General features: G+C 30.8%; 7 protein-coding genes across 7 annotated transcripts; 1 reads left to right on the forward strand and 6 right to left on the reverse strand.

Moving 5' to 3' along the window:
- Positions 1–260: 260 nt before the first annotated feature.
- GO595_003770 (cell division cycle protein 48-like) lies at positions 261–2,660 on the reverse strand (the record flags this gene model as incomplete). Its single annotated transcript, XM_067916827.1, has 1 exon — positions 261–2,660. The coding sequence occupies one exon, from the start codon at positions 2,658–2,660 to the stop codon at positions 261–263; it is 2,400 nt and encodes a 799-aa protein (XP_067776057.1).
- Positions 2,661–3,411: 751 nt separating this feature from the next.
- GO595_003771 (14-3-3-like protein) lies at positions 3,412–4,089 on the reverse strand (the record flags this gene model as incomplete). Its single annotated transcript, XM_067916828.1, has 1 exon — positions 3,412–4,089. The coding sequence occupies one exon, from the start codon at positions 4,087–4,089 to the stop codon at positions 3,412–3,414; it is 678 nt and encodes a 225-aa protein (XP_067776058.1).
- Positions 4,090–7,637: 3,548 nt separating this feature from the next.
- On the reverse strand, positions 7,638–7,988 carry GO595_003772 (uncharacterized protein; the record flags this gene model as incomplete). Its single annotated transcript, XM_067916829.1, has 1 exon — positions 7,638–7,988. The coding sequence occupies one exon, from the start codon at positions 7,986–7,988 to the stop codon at positions 7,638–7,640; it is 351 nt and encodes a 116-aa protein (XP_067776059.1).
- A 341-nt stretch (positions 7,989–8,329) lies between these two features.
- On the forward strand, positions 8,330–9,319 carry GO595_003773 (uncharacterized protein; the record flags this gene model as incomplete). The annotated part of the gene is made up of 1 exon (XM_067916830.1): positions 8,330–9,319. The coding sequence occupies one exon, from the start codon at positions 8,330–8,332 to the stop codon at positions 9,317–9,319; it is 990 nt and encodes a 329-aa protein (XP_067776060.1).
- Positions 9,320–9,683: 364 nt separating this feature from the next.
- Positions 9,684–10,010, reverse strand: GO595_003774 (uncharacterized protein; the record flags this gene model as incomplete). The annotated part of the gene is made up of 1 exon (XM_067916831.1): positions 9,684–10,010. One exon carries the CDS (start codon positions 10,008–10,010, stop codon positions 9,684–9,686), a length of 327 nt encoding a protein of 108 aa, XP_067776061.1.
- A 5,059-nt stretch (positions 10,011–15,069) lies between these two features.
- GO595_003775 (Alpha amylase, catalytic domain containing protein) lies at positions 15,070–17,040 on the reverse strand (the record flags this gene model as incomplete). The annotated part of the gene is made up of 1 exon (XM_067916832.1): positions 15,070–17,040. One exon carries the CDS (start codon positions 17,038–17,040, stop codon positions 15,070–15,072), a length of 1,971 nt encoding a protein of 656 aa, XP_067776062.1.
- Positions 17,041–17,311: 271 nt separating this feature from the next.
- On the reverse strand, positions 17,312–18,499 carry GO595_003776 (uncharacterized protein; the record flags this gene model as incomplete). Its single annotated transcript, XM_067916834.1, has 1 exon — positions 17,312–18,499. One exon carries the CDS (start codon positions 18,497–18,499, stop codon positions 17,312–17,314), a length of 1,188 nt encoding a protein of 395 aa, XP_067776063.1.
- Positions 18,500–23,525: the final 5,026 nt, after the last annotated feature.

Below are 23,525 nucleotides of genomic sequence, written 5' to 3' on the forward strand. Positions count from 1 at the left end.
CTTTGGTTTCAACTTCAACACCTTTTGATTCTCCTCATTATTCATTTGCAAGTGCTCTTCCATCTTCGCTTTTATCCATGTCAATTTTATTTGCGCACATGAAACAAGGGAAATGGCTGTTGCTTTTGGTTTATATGCAACTGAACAAACAATAACCATTGCCGAATTTGGTGCCAATTTCCTTCTTTGAATCCAAATGTATTCGATGCGCATCAATAGCGCGTAATAAAACAAATTTCGTTAATTGAATTTTTGTTTATTTAATTGAAAAGGTCTTCGTCTGTTTCGGGGTTCGGGTTCGAGAATGCTGGTCCTGATGGCTGGCTCTGGCTGTTGTTCATTGGGGGCACATTTGGCTGGAGGGGCGGCACCTGCCCTACGCCTCCGATTGTCCTTGCCATTGACATTGTCTCTGCGAAGTGCCTATACCTTGCCACGTCTGCGTCGCTGACTGACTTTCTCGAGTTCTGGAGCGCGTAGTTGAAGTGCTCCTGCCTGATTGTGTATATGCTCTCGTCGTCGCACTCGGGCGGTATCTCTGTTCCGTTCTCTATTGCCTCTGCCCTCATCTTCTCTCTTCTGATGTATTCGTTGAGTGTCAACTTGATTGCAAGTCGCGTTGCCTTGTTACATATTTCCGCGATATCTGCGCCACTGTATCCCTCTGTCGCGTGGGCTAAGCCTGCAAAGTTCACGTCAGGCGCCACTGCGACCTTGCGCATGTTCGCCTTGAAGATGGCCATACGCGCAGGCTCGTCCGGCAGTGGGATGTAGATGAGCTGGTCGAGTCGCCCTGGACGCGTGATGGCGGGGTCAATGATGTCCGGCCTGTTTGTCGCGCCGATTGTGAAGATTGTCTTGCGCGCCTCCAAGCCATCGAGCTCAGTGAGCAGTTGGTTGATGACACGGTCGGACACGCCGGAGTCGTTGTGGTTACCTCTTGCGGAGGTGATGGAGTCGAGCTCATCAAAGAATATGATGCACGGAGAAGCTTGGCGTGCTTTGTCGAAGATGTTACGGACATTTGACTCGGACTCACCGACCCACATGGAAAGTAACTCGGGGCCTTTGACGGAGATGAAGTTGGCGGCGCATTCAGTGGCGACTGCTTTGGCTAATAATGTCTTACCGCAACCTGGAGGACCATAGAATAAGACACCGCGTGATGGGTCGCGCTTGAAGCGTTGGAATAACTCGGGGAAGCGTAATGGATATTCGACTGTTTCTTTGAGCTCTTGCTTGACTTGTTCTAAGCCACCAATGTCTTCCCAATGGATATCTGGGACTTCGACAATGTTCTCGCGGATTGTGGACGGGTTAGAGTTCTTGAGCGATGCACGGAAGTGATCCATTGTTACTTTCATTGAGTCTAAGATTTCGGTATCAATTGTATCATCTTCTAAGTCGATGAGATCAAGTTTTTCTCTGATGCATAACATGGCTGCTTCTGTGCACAATGATGCAAGATCTGCGCCAACATAACCATGTGTATCATGTGCGATTGCTTCTAAGTCAACATCGTCGGCAAGTTTCATCTTCTTTGTATGAATACCAAGAATTTCAAGACGGCCTGTCTCATCTGGAACACCAATGTCAATTTCTCTATCGAAACGGCCAAAACGTCTGAGCGCGGGATCGATTGTGTTTGGACGGTTTGTGGCGGCTATGACAACAACGTTTGATCGGCTCTTGATGCCGTCCATGAGCGTAAGGAGCTGTGAAACAACGCGCTTTTCGACTTCGCCGCCTGTCTTGTCACGGTTGGGTGCAATTGAGTCGATTTCATCGATGAAAATAATGGATGGTGATTGTTCGGATGCTTGCTCGAAAACTTCACGAAGGTTTCCTTCGGATTGGCCTGCCATCTTGGACATGATTTCTGGGCCATTGATCATGAAGAAGTGTGCGCCGGTTTCATTTGCAATTGCTCGTGCAATAAGTGTCTTACCACAACCTGGTGGACCATAAAGTAAAAGACCTCGTGGTGGTTTGATACCTAAGTTGGAGAAAAGTTGTGGATGACGAAGTGGAAGTTCAACCATTTCACGAATTAATCCAAGTTGTCGACGGCAGCCACCAATATCATCATAACCAATGTCGCCTTTGGTGTCATCTTCACGTTCGATTGGATCACCTTCTGTGAAGATTTGGGTGTTTTGTGTAACTGTGCAATATTCTCCTGGTTCACACTCAACAATCTTGAATTCGACTGTCCTCATCATGGCATTGACTGTGAATGTGTCACCTTTACGGATTGGACGGAATGTTGGTGCGAAATATGGTTTTAAGAATGATTCGAAAAGATCACCAGTTAAGCCTTCGATTGTATCCTTGAATGGAAGGATAACAACTTTTTCGCAGTATGGACAGTCTTGGCAGCTGTGAACTGAGACAAGATCACCAAGATAAACACGAAGATTCTTCCTGATAACTTTGTTCATTTGGATCTTAGCAACATCGCAGTTTTCTTCTTGGATAGCAAGAGCAAGTGTGTCTCTCCTTCTTTTTCCTTTGAGAATAACGGTTTCACCACCGAATAAATTGAGTTCATCCATTTTGTCTGGATTTAAGCCAACAACTGAATTATCGTCTGTGAGTGCTTCATCAACAATAAGCCTGTATGGAGCTTTCTTTTTTGTTGTTTGATCTTGAGTTGACATGAAAAGAAATGAAAAACGGTTTTTGTTAATTTTGTCAGTTACCCGGCCAATTATAGAATTGAATAAAACCGTTGTCAAAAATCATGATGTTAACACTTTTCAGATTGAAAATTTTGAATTATTCGTTCGTTCAAATATACACTATACTCCTTTTTAGAGAGCCTAAACATTAGTATTGTCAAAAATTATAAAATATGAAAAAATAAAAATATGTAAAAATTGATGTTTATTAAGAAGGATGAAAACCAACAGAAAAAAGTGGGTTTTGAAAGTAAGATGATCAGTCATTATAACTGGTCGGCCATTTTATCTAACAAAATATTTTGAATGGTTTACGCATGATCAATGAAACTTTAAATGGAAACGAATTTACTGTCGAAATACTTTGACGTATTCGATATAACATTTTTTACATATATGTGTTGTAATTAATATATTTACAAAAAAATGTTTTATTTTATGATATGATTAAAATTAATCAATAATAAACAGTTTTAAAAACATGAACACATTTTTGTGAAAGAAATGATTTATCAAATGCAATGAATTAAAAATTTTAATTATTCGTATCATTTTTTTTTAATTTTCATATTCATTGGAAAATTTATTTCCTGCATATCATACAAAGCCAGCGTCAGCTAGGTTTATGAAGTGAGCTTTTTAATAAAATAACCTCCATATCGTTTTAGATGGTTTTTGTTACCTTCTTTTTTAAGAATCTTGAATCAAAATTTAAATTAATAATTCGTATTTACTTTCCCCAGTTTTTGAGATTTATAGCTATCACATTAATAACTTCCATGGCGTCTTCTTTTTCTTCTGCAGGTAATGCCTTAGCTGCGGCAATGGCTTCATCATATGCTAGACTAGCAATCTCTCGTGCAGCGCCCTTATTGCCAGCAATTTCATAATGGAAGACAGAATAATTTAAGGCAATTCCTGTTCTTAATGGATGAGCTGGTGGTAATGCAGCGCGTGCTGCATCATATGCTTGTATGTATGCATTTCGCACAACTTGTACTTGCATTCTTTGGATCTCTGCTAAATATCTACAATAATCGGCTTTCATCTTAAGGAATAAAATTCTAGAAGATTCACTCGTGGGGTGCATGAGAAAGGCATTGTCAATGCTTGTAATATACTGATTAAGAAGACCTGCAAGTTCTTCTTCGATTTTTGATTTGAATCCTCTCAATGCAATAACGCGATTGACTTTTCCTTTGTTTTCTTCCCTTTCTTCAACAACACAAATAATGCGCCGTGCTCTGCGAAGCTGATCAATGCGGCCTTTTGTAACAACACTAACAGTGGCTTCATCTTCTGGTGTAAGTTGACCATGTACAACAGCAAGCTTTGAAACTTCATCAGAAGCTTTTGAAGTGAGTCCTGCAGTATGATAAACCCTTGCAAGAAAAGAGTGCTTATTCATGTGGGGTTTCTGGGATTCAATTAAATAACGGTTTTCGAGTAAACTATTCAAGTCTATCGTACGCACCAAATTGAAATTTACCCCAAAGGGGAAAAGTGTTTTTCGTTTTGAAATTGTTTTATTGAGTTATAAAGAATAATAAATATTAAAATACTTGGTGAACATAAATGTATATGAACTGTATTTTAATATAGAAGATAAAAAAGGAAATCACAATGAAACAAAGATTTATTATTAATTATTGTTAAACTATTCATTTGCAACTCTAAAACCGAAAATTCGAGGTACATATTTTTCTGGTTGTTCTGAAGGAACCAAATGAGGGAAATGTTTTAAAAATGAATGAACCCAACTAGGACCAAAGAATGCACCATCTGTAAAACTGCTTGGTTCATCATTTATCATGTAAATATCATTACAATTTGGACAAAACATTTGTATTGATGTTTGACCAATGTTATCACTTGAGCCATAAGGAAGACAACATATTCCTCTACAAAGCGTTCTCGGACAATGTGGGAACTTTCCACTATTGTACTTGGCAAGCATTGCATTCTGTCCTTCAGTTGTGAGAAGATATCTTGCATGAAGAAGACCATAAAGACAAAGTCCATAGTTATCCATATCTTTTGGCCATTCTTTTGGTCTTTCTTTTTGGTCTATGTATGGACCTCGAATCAAATCATATGCGTATTTAAAATAAGGAACTTTTTGTCGAAGTCCATAATAATTAAAAATATTGTTCAAATATTCATCATCGATTCTAACAAAGTAAGTTCCATATGTTGTTGTTAATAGCCAATCAACCCAAGATTTCGGATCAGATCCCATTCCTGAAATGTTGTCACTTTTTAATAATTGTGTACGGGCCACCCTGAAAATCTCGAATTGAATACTTTAGCTTACAACGATACAAAATATGAATGCATTTTCCCTACCAGAAATCACAGATCATAATGATGTATGTTTTGCTTGTTACGGGACATATGCTGTAATATCGTATCCCAAAATGGTAACCATTTTTGAAATCCAAAAATCTTCATTCAATTTTTTGTTTTCTTTCCAAACTGATGAACAAACTCCTTTGGAAATCCTTTTTAATCCAAGCGAGTATGCCACAGAAACATTATTTTTAGGATATAACAAAACTTGTCTTTATATATTTTCAATTACCCAACGAAAAATTATTCTTAAGCAGAATATCAAATGTTCTTCGGTTCTTTGGGATTTGCTTCAACCACAATCTATATTTCTAGTTATTAATCGTCACGAGTTTCAACATCTTACATTATCAGATCAAACTCTTACTGTAAATTATTCCGATCTCGTTCGTACTGATGTCAAACAAATTGTCACACCACCAACACATCCCAATTTTTTATTTCTTCTTACTGAAAATGGAACATTAAATCATTATGCAAGGCCCACATCTAATAGGCCATTTAAATTCATTACAAGTTACACCGAAACGTTCAATAATGAAAAAATTACTGCAATATGTTCAAGTTCTATTGAATTTCTCATATTTATGACAGATCATCATATTGGTTATTACTCTCTTGACAGGTTAAAATCTTGTTGGTGTATTAGTGTTCAAATCGAAACATTTCGTTCCATTTTTACTTTACCTGCTTATCCCAAATGGATTTTCTGTTTGAATAACCACAGTGAATTTTTTGGTATCAAATATTCACTGAAAAACAGCGGTTTTTTCATTCGAACGAACCGGTTCAATATCACACCATACACCGACAAATGCATCAAAGGAATTTACGTTGTCAACAATGAATTCTTTTTCTTTATCTCTGACTTAAATGTTTGGAGAATATCAGTGAACAAAGTGAACAACAAATATAAATTTTATATGAATTCATTATTTAAATATCCATTTTGGACTAATTCCATTTTGCCAACATTAAACAATGATTTAATTGCATTTATTACCTCGAAGAATGAATTACAAATCATTGATTATGATAATATACAAATAAAATGTAATTATAATTTAGGAGACATTAAAATAACAAATATGAAATGGATTAATTCCGAAATAATTTTAATGTGGAATAACAACGAAGTTTTCCAAATGAATATAAAAAATAAAAATATAATTAAATTGAAATTTAATATCGAATCACAAGAAAAACTTCAATTTAATGAACTTAAAATATTCGGAAACTTTTTATATATTAAAATGAATAATTATCGAATTTGTATTTATGATGTTTTGACATTTAAAGAATATTATTATAGTTTTAAGGGTTTTTCATATTACAATTTTGTGGAATTTCATCAAGATCAAAATAAATTTGCATTAGCAACTGCGAAAAATGAAAAAGAACTTCAAATCATTGATGAAGAACGCGAAACTTTATACACATTTGAAATCAGTTATAAAAAACTTTTAGCGATAATTCACTTTAATGATACATTTATTGCATATATGAAAAATGGACAAGTTCTAAAATCGAATGACAATACAAACAATGAATTTACTTCATCAAATTCATATAATTCGTTTTATGTACAAAATTCATTTGCTGTTTTACATAATTCGTCACAATATGAAATCTTTAGCAATTGCATCGGCTCAATAAATCATTATAAATATGATAAATCACAAATAATCGGAATAAATAATAAAAATATAATATTTAAGACAAAAGATAATATTTTTATAATTGATTTAATTCATAATAATAATAATGAAGAAGAAATAACTGTAAATAAATATAAACCTTTTATAAATAATTATAAAATTAATAATTTGAAAAAACATTTGTTGTTTAAGGCTGCAATTCTTGCAAATGCTCAGCCTTATCTTGATGAAGTGTCGGAAACTTATTATTTCATGGGATTAAGCCAACAAAAGTATAAACTTCTCCAAGGAGAAAACCCAAATCGTTTATTTAGAAACATTTTCATGTCAATTAAATGCGATTCGTATTCAAAGGAACAAATAGATCAATTAAATTTATGCGCAAGTTCTTGGGAAAAAGGTCAACGTTTTGCAAACGCCGCCGTTATTTATCACGCTCTTAAAAATTATCAAAAATGCGCCGAGAATTTGATTTTAATGAAGATGAACTTGATTGCAATTTACTATTGCAATGTTTATAAGTTAAGTGAACTGAAATTGAAAGCTTTACTTAATATCGTCGTCGGATGTTTGAAAAAAGGCGAAATTTTAAAGGCTGTCGATTTGTTGGTTGAAGTTGGTGACCTCCATGCGGCTCTGAGTGTATTGTATAGAAATAATTTGATTGATCATTTGGAATTGATCAAAAATAAATATATAAAATCTGATATGGAAATTAAAGGAATTTTCACAAGTGAACAGATTGGTGTCGAATTGGTTCCTGTTGAAGAATTAGTTAAAACTTGAAAAAAAATTAATAAAAATTTTTGTTGTTAATTTTGGTCGAACTTTAATTGTTATTATTGAAAGAATTAAAAAAAATATGTAAATAAATTTTATTTTTTACTAATTACTAATTTAAATTTAAAATCCATGTTATTAGAAATCAACAAAATGAATATGTAGAAACTTAATCCGGCTTTTTATGGTATAAAAAAGGGATATCATTAAGGGATTGCGTGATAATATCATTGCCAAGTGCTGCACCCATAACTCGAGGAATTTTACCATCAAATTGGTAAGGAATTTCTTGAGGTGCAATTGATGGCATCGCACTTTGATTATAAAACATGTTTGTACTTTGTGGGTATCCTTGGTATTGAATAGGTTGATTATCTTGGAATTGTGGAATGCTTGGATTTAAAACGATCATTTTGTGGATACTTTCTAATGATATCATTGCTATTTCTGTTTGGAGTTGATCACCTTCGATTGATCTTAATATTTGATCTCCTAGTTCTGTAAGATGGGCGAGAGTCATTTATTTTTAAACGTTGCGTATCGCATTTTTGAAAAAGCGAAATATTTTACAAAAAGTGTCATTTGATGAACTTCTTACCGCTTGATCCAAAAAGCGAAACACTTTCTGCTTTAGAAAGTGGGAATTGTACACCTGAAATCTTACTCGGGTGTTCCGATTTAAAGAGGGCTTATAGCTCAAAAAATCCAAAATTAAATGAATATTTATTAGATACAAAGAATTTCGAGGATTTCTTTGAATATTTTCTCAACACAAAAAATCCCCAACATCAGCAATTGTTTTGTAGCCTATTCCAAGATCAAAATAAAATATTATTTAACCAACTTGCAATGAATGAAAAAATGATAGCCAAAGTTTTTGAATGCCTTGTTGACAAAGACCTTTCAGTTGAAGCACAAAGAAGAAACGGAAGTTTAGACCAAATTTTCACAACGATTTTTTATTCTAAATCAAATTCTATTCTTAATGCCTTACGATATCGACCAGATTTTATACTAAAAGCACTCAAAAACATAGAATCTCTCAGTATTTACAATGCTCTTGATGAAGCACTTGAAGGCAAAAAGGGTCTTATTGATTTATATTATTACATTTGCAAATGTTATTTTGGAAAGGATGCAAATCTTGATCCATCTTTTGTCAAAGATCCCAATCTCGAAGGAATTCCTGAATTTACACCTGAACAAAAGAAAGCAGCCAGTATGATCATTGTCAAATATTTTTCAACCTATTCCAAATCCGGTATCAAAGAGCAACGCTTATTTGAAAGCATTGCTAAATATCTTTATAGCAAATACAAAGAACTGACGCCGATAGACTATGAATTTTTGACAAATTTACCACAAATCTGCCGTATAAAAAGTGACGGCAGAAATGCGGTTTACGATATCGTTGAGGAGGCCGTTAACAAAGACGTTATTTTCAATGACGGTGTCAAATCCATCGGAAACAAAGCGCTTCAGTTTTTGGCAAAATATAATGCATATGTTAGTGAAGAACAAGTTAAAGAAATCCTTAAAAAGGTTATCCAAAATCAGAATCAATATTTCGGTAACCAACAATTAATGTATCTTTTGGAAATATTCGAAAAGAAAAAAGAAACATTTAGCGAACAATCAAAAGATGATTTAAGAAAAGATTTCGCAGTATATTGGAATTATGTAAATGATCTCGCATTCGAGAAAAAATTTGTTTTGATTCCATTCTTACTGCAAATCGCAAACTACATTACAGGATCGGATTGTGACGAAAAATGGAATGAGTTTAGCAAAGCAGTATTGGAGAAATGGAATAATGGTCAGTTAGAAATCAACTTTGAGTTTTCATTTTAATGGAAATAAAATATTTCGCTATTTTTCCTTAATTTTGTCTTTTTGGAACCTCAGATTGAATAAAAACTCTTTTTGATAAAGAAGAAACTTATTCGAATTGTGTATCGATTGAAGATATCTGTTCAGCATCACTTTATTTTACCTTAATATTTTTATAAAGATAACAAAAATATTACAGCAGAATCTAATATACCTAACAGTATCCCGATGGTTATTATTATTCAGAAAATTTTTGTCAATTAATTTGTAATTAAAACAAAATAAAATACGAAAAACTAAAGTTTCTCATTGTAGTATAATGCTTATTAATTTATAACAAAATAAATAAGTTATATGCTAAAATTTATAAAAACAAAACAGAACTTCATTTTTTGGCTTTGCGCTTTTTATCGCGTGAGTCTTCCATCGTAGCTTTTCTAAGTGTTCCCCAACTTGGAACTCCATGTCCAGCGACAAATTCTTCGCAACGAGTTGTGTCTAAAAGTGAATATGAATCCATTGGTCCAAATGGTTCTATATCTTTTCTGTGATTCAAGAAGTCAAAAGAAATTTGTTTCCAATCTTTTGCAATTGGGGCTTTTTCTTCCTCTTTTCCAGTTCGAAACGAGAAATCTTTCCCATCATCTGTAAAAAGGGTTTTTAATGAAATTCTTGAATTCGTACCTGAAATGTTTTCTTTTTCTTCGGCCATTATTTAAAGTTTTGGGGTGTCCTGAATATTGACGATAGATAACGGTCTTCTTAATAATAAACGTTAAGCATTCAATGGAATGGGAATCTTCATCAAAGAGAATTTCGCAATTGCTAAATGACAACCCCACAGTTTTACAAGTTATTCAGGATGTATCTTTTAAAGGTGTTATGAAAAAACAAATGCCTTCTTTAATGGATTTTTTAATCAATAATATTGGTGAAATAACAGATATAGCACTTGGATCTAAAGAAACTTCTGATGAAAACTCTCAGTCCTCATGCCTTACGATTTTGACTACACAAATATATCCTTTTACTTCTCAACTATTATCAAATCAAACAATTCTTCAACATTTATATCAATTCATAATTCAAGACGATGATAATGTTACAGCTTTTCAAATTACTTCATTTTCTATAATATTTCGATTTTTACTTCAGGTTTCTAAATTCTCAATTCTAAATGATCTTCCCAATAAAAGCGATTTTTTTCTTAATCTTCTTCATCACATTAAACACTATAGTGTTTGCAATATAATAGATCTTATTACAATGGATAGCAGAAATTTCACAATACAATTTTTAGAAGATTGTTCAGCCATAAAAGTCATGTTTGATATAATATCAGAACCAAATTATCCGTTCAAGCCAAAACTTCTTCATTTTATCGAAAATATTGTATCAAGTGCTGATATCAATTCATCATTACTTTCAATATTTGACCAAAATCTAATTAATTTAATTATTTCATATTCAACACAAAGTGAATCGATTGGACTTTCAGATATTTCGTTTGATTTATTACATGAATTATATTGTATTTGTAATGAAAGTGAAACAACTTCAGTTCTTTCTAATTACGATGATATGTTACTTGACCAAATTCCATTAATTTGTAACTACATTATAAATCTTCGAACATTTGAAACTAATTCAGAAAAAGCGATTCAATTAATTCGTCAAATCATACAAACGAAAAGTGAAATAATTTATAGTGAAAATATTTTAAATCTCATGAAAAATATTTTTGAGAAATTTTTTGCATTTAAAACAAATTCTTTTCTTCATAACTCATTCTTATGTTTAATGCAATGTGTTTTCGAATATGATAATGAAATGTTTGTGAAATTTGTTATCGAAGTAAATATGAGAAAAAGAATTATCGAAACTTTTCGTAATAAAAAGAAATGTTTTGCATCATTTTGGGGACAATTAATTGAAATTTCAGAATTAATAAATAAAAATGAAATCCTAAAAAACGAAAATGAATGGAAATGTTTTTTTGATGATCTAATTCAGCCAGAACAAAATATTATGGATAATAATTATGGCGGTTCTCTTATGTTTCAGGAAGAAGAAGAGATGGAATTCCCAATAGGAAATTCGCAATTAAAAACAAAAGATATTGAATAAATATATTATTCATGTTTGTATCTTATTTAAAAATAAATAAATAAATAAAATTATTGAAATAAAACACTTGATTTAAACTTTATTAGTGTATAAAAGTTTACCAATAATAGATTTGATAAAATGAAAAATCATATTATTTATCTACAAAAACTGAAGAATATGGGAAATGGTTAGATTAAAATTATTTAATATTCAATGATTTAAATGCAATCAAAAAATAATTGTATAATTTTTCTCAAATTGATTAAACAAAAACGAATTTCACAAAATTAAATCAACGAGCTAATTTTATACAAATTGGATTTTATTTAGCATAAAAATTTATCTTTTCAGTTGATTAAAAAAAATCATTTTATTGTGATAAACATTGTTTTGATCCATTTTTATCATTTTGTTCAAGTTTTCGTTTAAGTAATTTGTGTATTTCTGGATTTTTTTTGGATGCTCTCTTTAGGGCTTCTTTAAATATTTTGTACAAAATATTCTACCAAATCATCAAATTTCGGATAGAAACTATCTAATAAAATTTTAAATATTTTTAAAGTTAATATCAATTCCTTCTTGTTCAAGAAGTAATTTAACTATTTCAGTATAACCACTGCTAGATGCATACATAAGTGCTGTCCAAAATAATTTAAATAATTTCCAAATATTATTTTGGAATTTCAAATTCTTAAAACAAAATTTATATAAAATAAAAAAATATTCTTAACATTAATATCAATTCCTTCTTGTTCAAGAAGTAATTTAACTATTTCTGTTCGACCATTTGAAGATGCGAAAATAAGTGCTGTTTTAAATAATTTAAATCATTTCTAAATATAATTTAAAAATTCCGAATTATTAAAATAAATATTAAGTAAAACAAATAAATATTTTTAGCATTAATATCAATTTCTTCTTGTTCAAGAAGTAATTTAACTATTTCAGTATGACCTTTTTCAGATGCTTCCATAAGTGCTGTCTCAAATAAAATAAATAATTTCCAAATATTATTTTGAAATATAAAATTATTATAATAAATAATAAATTAAACGAATAAATATCTTTAGCATTTACATCAATTCTTTCTTGTTCAAGTAGTAATTTAACTATTTTTGTATAGCCATTAAAAGATGCATAAATAAGTGCTGTATCAAATAATTTAAATAATTTCCAAATATTATTTTGAAAAATAAATATCAATTAAAACAAATAAATATCTTTAGCATTATAATCAATTCCTTCTTTCTCAAGAAGTAATTTAACTATTTCTGTATAACCTTCATCAGATGCATATATAAGTGCTGTTCCAAATATTTGAAATAATTTCCAAATATTATTTTGAAATATCAAATTATTAAAATAAATATCAAATAAAACAAATAAATATCTTTAGCATTAATATCAATTCCTTTTTGATCAAGAAGTAATTTAACTATTTCAGTATAACCTCTATTAGATGCTTTAATAAGTGCTGTTTCAAATAATTTAAATAATTTTCAAATATTATTTTGAAATATTAAAATATTAAAATAAATTTTAAATAAAACAAATAAATATCTTTGGCATTAATATCAATTCCTTCTTGCTCAAGAAGTAATTCAACTAATTCAGTATTGCCTGTTTCAGCTGCATATGTAAATGAAGTTTTAAACAAATTAAATATTTCCTAAATATTATTTGTAAATTTCAAATTCGAAAAATAAAAAGTAAATCGATTTTATAAATATTTTTGGCATTGATATCAATTCCTTTGTATTTAATAAGATTTTGAACTGCTTCTATATGACCATATTTGGATGCCATTATAAGTGCTGTATAAAACAATTTGAATAATTTCCAAACATTATTTTGAAATCTCAAAAGATTAAAATAAACATTAAATAAAGTAAATATATATTTTTAGCATTTACATTAATTCCTTCTTGTTTGAGAAGAAATTTAACCATTTCTGCATGACCATTAAAAGATGCATTCATAAGAACTGTATTAAATAATTTAACTAAATTCCAAATATTAATTATTAATACCAATTTATGAAAACAAATCGTAAATAAAAAATATAAACATATTCAGCATTAATATCAATATTAGAATTATTTTTATGTTTAAGAATATATTTGGCAAGATCGACATTTCCACTACTTGAGCAACAAAACAAAATATCACTTGGAAACTGAAAATTATCAGGAAAACATTTAATTATATATAAATTACCAGTTGATGCTAGTTTATCAATTGGTAAATCAGTGATATTTAATCCTTCTTTTTCCATTAAATAAGAAAGAATTTCATATGAATTACAAAAAATACATCCTGATATTAAATTATCCAAATTTAAAACTGAAACAATTTTATTTTCATAAATATATTTAAATATATCATTTTGATGATATTTAATTGCTGCTTCATATGCTCCTTTAAATGTTGAATGATTTTGTTCACATAAATGAATAATTTCTTCATTTCCACCTGCAACTGCATATTTACCTGTGTTTTCTACATTTGCACCATTCATAAGTAAATGTTTAAAACATTTAACTGATCCAAAAAATGCTGCATAATCAATTAATGTAACATTTTCGTGATTAATAAATGAACATCTTTCATAAAGTGATGGTTCAATTTTTTGATTAAAATCGAAGTTTGTTTGTGATGATTTTTCTTGAAGTTTTTCGATTTCATCATTTCGAATTATTTTTGCAATTTCATTCGGATTAACTCCTTCTTTCATTAACTTCTTATGAAGTGCAAAATGATTCTTTGATAGTACTTCAGAATTTTTCTGAAAATCATAATATAAAAAGTTATGTTTTACCTTTTGGATATCATATGATTTCATGCAATGTATAAAATAGATACTATCTCTGTAAATTAACATATGATCACCAACTATCTCTTCACCACGCATAAGCTCTAAAAGATAATTTGATTCTTGTGAATCTAAAGAAAGTAAAAATCTGGTAAAAATTGGAATTATGTCATATTCGGAAATTGTCTTAACTTGTAACAACTCAAGAAACATTATACAAACTTCAAAATCTATATTTCGTGATAAAAACAAAATATAAATTAATTGACTTACAATATTGAATTGTGTATTGTAATATTTAATTCCCAATAAAATATATAGTGAAGCAATTGTTTCTTCATAATTATCACCGTTTAAATTGATAACAATTCTTTCAAGTGATCGCAATTTTTCAATACACTTTTCTTTCTTGTTAGTGTTTTGCTTTTTTGTTTGTTGTTTCATAACAAGTATTAAATGAACTTTTTGAATATAGCTATATAAATAAAACGTTTTACGAAATATTGAATTGTCTTACAAAAAGTTTTATCGTTTTTTATTGTCTTTCGGTTTGTGTTATTAATTATTTGTAAAAAAAAAATGAGTAAATGATATTATGATATTAATTATTTGATATATTATAGGTTGAAATAAAATCTATCCTGACAATTTCCAAAAATTTTGGCTTTTCATATGTGTAATTTTCATGAGGTAATATCTCAGAAATGGTATTAATATCATATCATATTCTATTCGTTATCGACAAGGCAAAATATCAACAGCCGCTGCATCTCTTCAAAAATGAGTGTTAAAGTTATCACTGTTTTACTAAACAAAAATAACAAAATTATTGTTTATATATATAAATATTTCAAATGTGCATCCAGCTTCTCATTGCTGCAATTATCTGAGAATCTCTGTGCACTCGTGTGTAGTCGCTTCCTGCGTAAGCTTGTGCATCAGCGACATACGCCTTCGCATAAGCCCTTGATCTGCATGATTCGCATGTCGTCACGCACTTGCTGCAGTCGGATTTACCGTCGGGAATCGACTTCACACCATCCTTGAAGTAATACGAAGACAACAACATTCGAATTGGGTAATCGTTATCATTATCAGCGCCGCCATAAGGATCAGTGAACAGTTTGATTTCGTGCATTCTATGCGTGTTCGGATCGCATCCTTTAACCAGTACGCATCCTTTGTCATGCATATCGCGTGATGATGAGCCATCGTTTTGTTGATCGTGGTCATCATTTTGGATAACTTTCCTGATGCGCGATAACCTTCCGCCATCATTATCCGGCTCATTAGGATAACCACTCCACCAAATCTTAATTTGATTGATTTCGGTGTCTGTTAATCCTTGTGACTTAAGTTGGTTAGTGAAATATGTTGTGTACGAATAATCAGAATCGCCGACTAAAAGTTGTGATTCGCCTCCAGTGATAACTTCGAGCCACGTGAAGAAGTCAACTGGATATGAGCCGCCTAACCTTTGCTTGAACTTAGCGAAGATTGCTGCTAAGTCAATTGGATGAATATGTTTAGCTGCGTCAACTCTGAAGCCAGAGAATCCAATGGACAAAAGATCAACAAAATAATCGGCAATACGTGTGCGAACAAATTCTTTGCTTGTGTCGAGATCTGTCAAACCAGTGAGCCAGCCAGTGTTCATTATGTTTGGATCAGTCCATGAATTAAGAGATTTGTCGCAATGGAAGTCCATTGGTCCATATGGAACTGCTGGGTATTCAAGCACATTAGATGGCTCGCCCCATGAGTTATATTTGTATGTGTAACCTGGCGTGTAATACGGTGATTGGTTTTCTTCATCAGATGATTGCTTGCCGGGCCAATACGTACAGCCTGCGCCCGGGTTACGATGATCTTGTGCATCATTACCGGAGCCTGACATATGATTAACAACTGCATCAGCATAAACACGTAATCCATATGAACGACACTTCTTAATCATGTTGCGAAGTTGTGTACGTGTTCCTGCACGGCCTTGTAAACGGTAGGAAACTGGCTGATACATGAAGTACCATGGATTAAGTTCGTTCTCCATTGGTTGTGTGGACATAACTTGTTCTTGGTGTGGGAAAAGTTTAACGCCAAGATAACCCGCTTCTGCAATGACTTTACATTCTTCTGCAATGTCATCATCCGGCCAACCAAACATTTCGACAATTGCACCCTTTTGTCCATTGCGATAATCGCCATTTCTTTCTTTGAGTGGTTCAACATTCCAAATGAAATCAATTTCATCAAGTTCAAGTGTTTCACCTGTAGCAGCAACGACTTTGACTTTGAGAAGTCCTTTGTATGAGGAATCATATGTTTTGGATGGATCTGATTGAGAAACACCATCGAAATAATATGTGAGAGAAAGATCATGATGCGTTTTTGTATAAATTGTTACAGTGCAAGATGTACGATCAGAGTTGTATTGAAGCTGGGCATAACCAACAAGTGTGCTCATATCTTGATAACCTTTCTTCCAACCTTCTGTACCACGTTTGGGCGTATTCCAGAGATGAGTAGCCCATTTGCTATCCATATCGCCTGAACTGCTTTGACAAGAAGGAACTTCGAATGTTGAGCAATCACTATTTGATGCATTAAGATAATAATTTCCAAGACTTGTGGTCGCAGCTTGATATGTAGTAGTTTTGCTTGAGCCTGAACGGCCGAAAGCGACGTATCCGATTAAAACACCAGAGACAAGACCAATTGCAAGACAAATTCCAAGAATTGCCTTCTTAAGGATAGGCTGTCTTTCCCTTGGCTCTTCTATCTCTCTATTTGATAGTAATGGTTCGTTTTGCAACTCTTCCATTCTAAAAAATGATAATTTCGTCAGCTCACATTCTTTGAATGGATTTCAACCTTCCGTCAACTTTTTGGATACTTTATCTCACCTTCCATGGAAAATCTTTAACCGTATAACAGCATTGAAATTTCCTCCTCTAAAGCATTGAAAACTTGCGCGAACGTTTGTGCACTTTTGTTCTATTAAACAAATTCATCAATTGCATATTTCGTTTATTCGTTGACAATAAAAACGAATAATAAGTTTATTTCTCAAATTTGTAACACATTTTTAGATATTATTTCATTTGGCTTTTCTGCATCTGTTGCTTCGCCATGAACTCTCTTACCTTCACTGGGTCGAGCTCTATCTTTACTGTACTTGGGTCAGCGGCCTCAGCGCGCTGCTGCCGCGCCATATCTCTTGCCGCGAGAAGGAATTGGAACTCTTCCATTCGAGACTTGCATCCGTACTCGCGGCCATTGAATGGTATTCGCTGTCTTATTGTTGGCTGCGCTTGTGACTGCGTGGGCTGTGTTGACTGCGAAGGCGGCTTATGTATTATAGTTGACTGCGCGCGATTACGCTGCTGGTACATGTTTGAGGATGCGCTTTGCGGCTGGCCTCCTGGTGGAATACGGAACGTGATCTTGTTTGGCAAGGAATCAGTGCCCTGCTTCTGTTGATTTGTGTTATTTTGTGCTGCACTTTGAGGCGCGGGCTTCTGTTGGTAATGGCTTACATTGTTTTGTACTGTTGATGTCTTTTGTTGCGTTGCGTTTTGTGGTGTTGGCTTTTGCTGATATTGGTTTATGTTGTTCTGTACCGTCGTTGGCTTTTGTGCTGTGTTTTGATATGTTGGCTTTTGCTGATATTGGTTTATGTTGTTCTGTACCGTCGTTGGCTTATTTGTATTGATTTGTGGTGGCTTTTGCTGATATTGGTTTATTGTGTTCTGTACCGTCGTTGGGTTATTTGTATTGGTTTGTGGTGGCTTTTGGGATGGCGATTTTGAAGTGCTGCTTTGAGTGCTGTAGGCTGCGGGCGTTCTTGGTTGACATAAATTATTTTGTGTTGAAGATGGTTGAGAAGAATGGTTTTGAAAAGCTGATTGTTTTTGTTGAAAACTTGAGGCCTGTGATGAAGGAGGCTTAGGTGGATGATTTTGATAAGAGTTTGTTTTTTGTTGGTATCCTTGAGTACTCTGTGGTGGTGATGGTTTTGGTGGATAATTTTGGGACGTAGGCGGCTTTGTTGTATTGTTTTGATAGCTGTAAGCGGGAGGCGTTAAATTTGATTTATTTTGAATAACATTATTGCTTGTGGATGTTTCTTTGTTAATCTGAGGAGCCTTTGTCAGAATTGTAGACTGAGTTCGCTCAAGAACATTTGATCTTGTCGGTCTTAAATTTGTATGAGAAGTTGGTGAATTTTGAACTGGTTTGTTGGCGGGATTATGTGGAACGTATACACCCCTTGATTGCATAAGGCTTGCCACTGGATCACAGCCAGACATTTGATTTATATCACCTAACCGTATTACACCATTGTATTTATATGTAAACTATTGAATACTATTCAATTTACAGTATGACACTTTTTGAAAAGTTTTCCAAAATTTTGTCAAGTGAAGTGTCGGTTTCGGTTCCAATTTTATAATAATTATTTGATTTAAATTACCCAGAATTTTTTAATTTTCTTGTAATTGATTTGACTTATACTACATTCTATACTCAATGGAATGAAATTTACTTATGAATGGTTCGCATGTAATTAACACATGTAAATATGCAATTGCAAGTGGGAATTTAGAGATAATTCATTTATGTAAACAAAATCATTTGACATTTGATAATTCAGTTGAATTTCATCGAAATGATATCTTTCATCATTATTATGAGAACAAAATCGAAGAATGCTTAGGAAGGATGTGTGTTTTGTTTGAAAATTATGGAATTTTTGAATTTATAAAAGAAGAAGAAATGATAATTGTTGATGATATCGTTGATAATCATCGATAAACTGCAACTTATATATTGTTAAATATATTGTAATAAATAGTTATATTCCTAATGATTATTAGGCAGTTCTTCTGAATCAGGGAATCTCGGACTTGTTAAATATATTTCAAAGCAAAAAGATATCCATATTAATGCTATCTATATTTGATTTGATATTTTGGAATTTAATTTGAAAATCTGATGTTTAATTTGATATTATAATATTTACTATAATAATTTGATAAATCACTTATTATTGCATCTGCAAATGGTCATAAAGAAATAGTTAAATTATATCTCGAACAAGAAAGAATTGATATTGATGCTAAAGTTATTTATATTTTTTATTTCATAATAATATTTGAAAATCATTTTAAATAATTAAGACAGCACTAATGTATGCATCTGAATATGGTCATATAGAAATAGTTAAATTACTTCGTAAACAAAAAGGAATCAAAACTAACAGGTTTTAAATATATGTACATAGCTTTTTTATAGGATTACTTCCCAATTTGAAAAAGTAACATCAATAATATATTTAAAGTCCTTAAGTACTTATAGAAATTATGTTAAATTTTATTGCATCAATTCATAATGGCCTATCTATTGATTCCAAATATTATTAAAAAAAGTTCCTGCTTATGAAAAGATTTATACTCTCAGAGAGATTTTGTAATCACAACGATTTTCCATTGTTCTGAATTACGAAGTAAACAACTCAATTACAAAATGAAATGAAATCTAAAGAAGAAGACTCATTTCTCCAGGAACTTCCTATTGATGACCCTTTATCAACACAAATGAACAATGTAATTTCAGCGTCTTCTTCTCCAGATTCATCTCAATTCCGATTTGCATTGAAATCGTTTCAAAATTATGTAACCTCTGAGTATCGAAATTCTATTAACCAACAAGCTTTTGTGTCCAAATTATTTCATGCTATTACATTAAATTCTTTAAATCATGATCCATTGTTATTTACCATTTTTTTATCAGCTTTAACAAACGTTAATATTGGGAATAAGTTATCAAAAGCCACCAAAATGGCCCGCGAAATTCCTCAAATTCCTCCTTCATCAAATCCTCTTGTTTTTCATTATTTAGAAAAGACATTAGTTTGGCTTTCAAATCATCTTGGTACAACTCTACAAATGATTTTAAGTCCATTACGTTCACAAGTTCAAACATGGTTTTCGACCAATACGGAAACTTTAATAATTTCATCACTTTATTTATTAGATATTTTTCTTCGAAGATTTACTAATTTTATGCGTTCATTTTTAGATACTTCCAAAAGTATTATTTTACGTTCTTTTAGAAATCAATCTCCGCAAGTTATTAAAGCAGCAACCAAATCTTTTTTTTCATTTTTACAACTTATTAACACACCTTTATATAGCCATTCTATATCATTATGTAATCTAATTGCTGAACATCTTTCTGATCCAAGTATGTCTTTTGAACCATTATTTATAGAAGCACTAAATCAATTATTCATCAAATTCCCGAATCTAATTCAATACTTTACATTCAAGGAACCGTTAATTCCTGATTTAAACAAAGATTGTCAAAATCGTTTACAATTAATACCATTATCATATCAATGTTCACCAGAAGTATTTAAGCCAAATCATTTTACCCAAATCTTTGAATTATACTCACATTTATTAAGCAAAGGGTATTCATTCAAACATGAAATTTATTTATCATTAGGGAAATTTTGTTTTTTAATTGGAGACATATTACAAGAACAATATAAATCAAATGCTAATCAACTTCAAACAATAATTTTACATGACAATAAAACAGATGAATCTATTTTTGCATTACTTTCTTTGATAACACCCAACACGCAAAACTTTTGTGAAGTTATCGATTCCGTCTTAAATGGGAATATCACAGATACAATTTTAGAAGGATTATTTAACTTCACTAAAAAATGGCCAGCTTTAGGACCACAAATTCGTTCTAAGTTATTACCATTATTTACTTCAGACATAATATTACAAAATTCTAATCGAAAAATTCATTCTTTTTCATCATTAATATATTTTCAATTTCCACAAAAAGAATTATCAGATAATTTGTTATTAATGTATAGCTCACAATTAGATAATTCTGATTTAATCATTCGGAAACAAACAGCTCGATTTTTATTATCACAACAAAATAATTTCCCACGAATTAAAGTTCGATTAATATCTTATTTAATAACAGAGATTGATGATGATTTACGTTTAAAAGTATTAAAGAAAATGACATCGAATAATGAATCGATTGATTTAATTGATCCTTTATTTGCTATTTTACATGATCGACAATTTGAATTAAGGTTTCAAGCGTTACGTTTGTTATGTAATATTGATTCAGCTATAGATGTTATATCGGAATATATATTAGAAATTGTTCATTATTTAAATAATATTAATGTTTTAGCTAAACATGCAATTTATTCATTATTAATCATCATCAAAAAAAGACCAAATTTAATTCAACCTTTTTCACAATTTTTACTTAAAAGATTATTAAAATCGAATAATCAAACATCGTCATCATTAGAATTATTATCAATTTTATTAAGTTTCTCATTAAATTCAGTTGATTTATCTCAATTAGCATTTCATATTAATTCGAATTTATCGATACATTCATCAACTAAGAAAAATAATTCAACAATTAATTTATTAAAATCGTCATTAAAATATACAAATATTCGAAGTTTATTATTTGAAAAATATCCAATAATATTTTATCGATTATATGAAATTTCAAATATATTAAATAACATTGAAGATCGCTTAAATTTATTAAATGTAATTGAACAAATTGGGTTAATACCAGTATCAAAGATGAATGAAATCATTTTAGCGAATAAAGTAAATTCAAGTACATATTCTATACTTGGAGCATTAACATTAGTTAATCAAAAAGCTCTAGATAATGATTATATTAATCAAATCACTAATATGTGTGTATTTGAATCCATTTCGATTTTATTAAATATATTAACAGAAGATTCATTATCTACATTACATGCATCTGCAATCGAATCTCTTTTAATCATTCTTTTAACTTATCATAATGTAGGTGATGGTATTGAAGAATTAATAATTGAGAAAATTCATACGATTTTATCAAATGGTGGAAATACTATAATTACAATGACAATGCAAAACATTGTACCTTTTTTAGCTATTTTTGGTAAAAAAATTGCTCCGTTATTACCTTGTATTATTAATATGATATATAATTCTTGGCTAAAAATTGATATTTCAATAAGTTTACAAACTATTAAATGGATTGCAATATGTATACCTAATGAATTCATTAAATATATACATAAAATTATAATGTTAATGTTATCTTCTTTAAATAATTTATCTCCGAAAATTGTTAATAATATTTTCGATACAATTATATCATTTGGTAAATTAATGACTTATGTTGATAATATAATTATTCCTTCGATATTAACATGGATAGAAAATCATTCGGATTCAACAGAAACAATTAAAGAATCATTAATTCATTTAAAGAAAATTATAATTTATTGTAAAAGTCGAAAATATTGTACTGAAATAATTCGAACTTTATTATTAATTGGAAAAAAGAATTTAGATTTAATTAATGAAATAATTAATATATTTTATGTTATAGCAATTCAAATGAAACAAAAATTCTTAATTTATATAAATGAAATTTCAACTGTTTTTAAAATAGAGAATTTACCTGATTTCAAATATTTAATAAAATGTATTTCATTAGGTATCGAAATCCCTTCTGAACTTAAAAAGAAATGTGAAATAATCGATGAACCTTTAATAAAACCTAATCAATTTTCATTAAACATATCAACGAATAAGAAAACATTACCCCAATTAAAGTTGCCTTTAGATGGATGGGATTTATTTGAATGGTGTCATTGGTTTGATGAATTTGTCCCATTAATATTAGCATCTTCTTCATGTAAAGCAATTTCTTCATGTAATTCATTATCGGAACGAAATGAATTTGTTAAAAACTCATTATTTCCAGTAGCTTATGCATTTACATATATCAATGATCAACAAAACTTACAAATTAAACATATATTAATCACATCATTAATGCAACATTGTGTTCCTAATTATATCATTCGACCATTTCTTAAAGTTATCGAATATTTAGAACTTGTAGAATTAAATGTTCCTGTATCATATAAAGTATTAGCAAAAAAAGCTAAAAAAACTGGACAATTTTCACAAAGTTTAAGATATAATGAATATATCTTTGAATCATTCTCACAAAAATCAATTGAGAATTTGATATCATTAAATTTACAATTAGGTTTACCTTTAGCAGCTAAAGGTATCTTACGTATTAGTACAGTTAATAAATCCATAGAAAGCTTAGCGGAAAAATTAGGTTTATGGGAAGAAGCATATGAATCATATTGTAAAATGAATAATAATGATGAAAATATAATCAAAGGTAAAATGAAATGTCTTGAAGCTTTATCAAGATATAAAG

This window comes from Histomonas meleagridis (genome assembly GCF_020186115.1).
Source record: "Histomonas meleagridis strain 2922-C6/04-10x chromosome Unknown contig_23, whole genome shotgun sequence".
Lineage (NCBI taxonomy): Eukaryota > Parabasalia > Tritrichomonadida > Dientamoebidae > Histomonas > Histomonas meleagridis.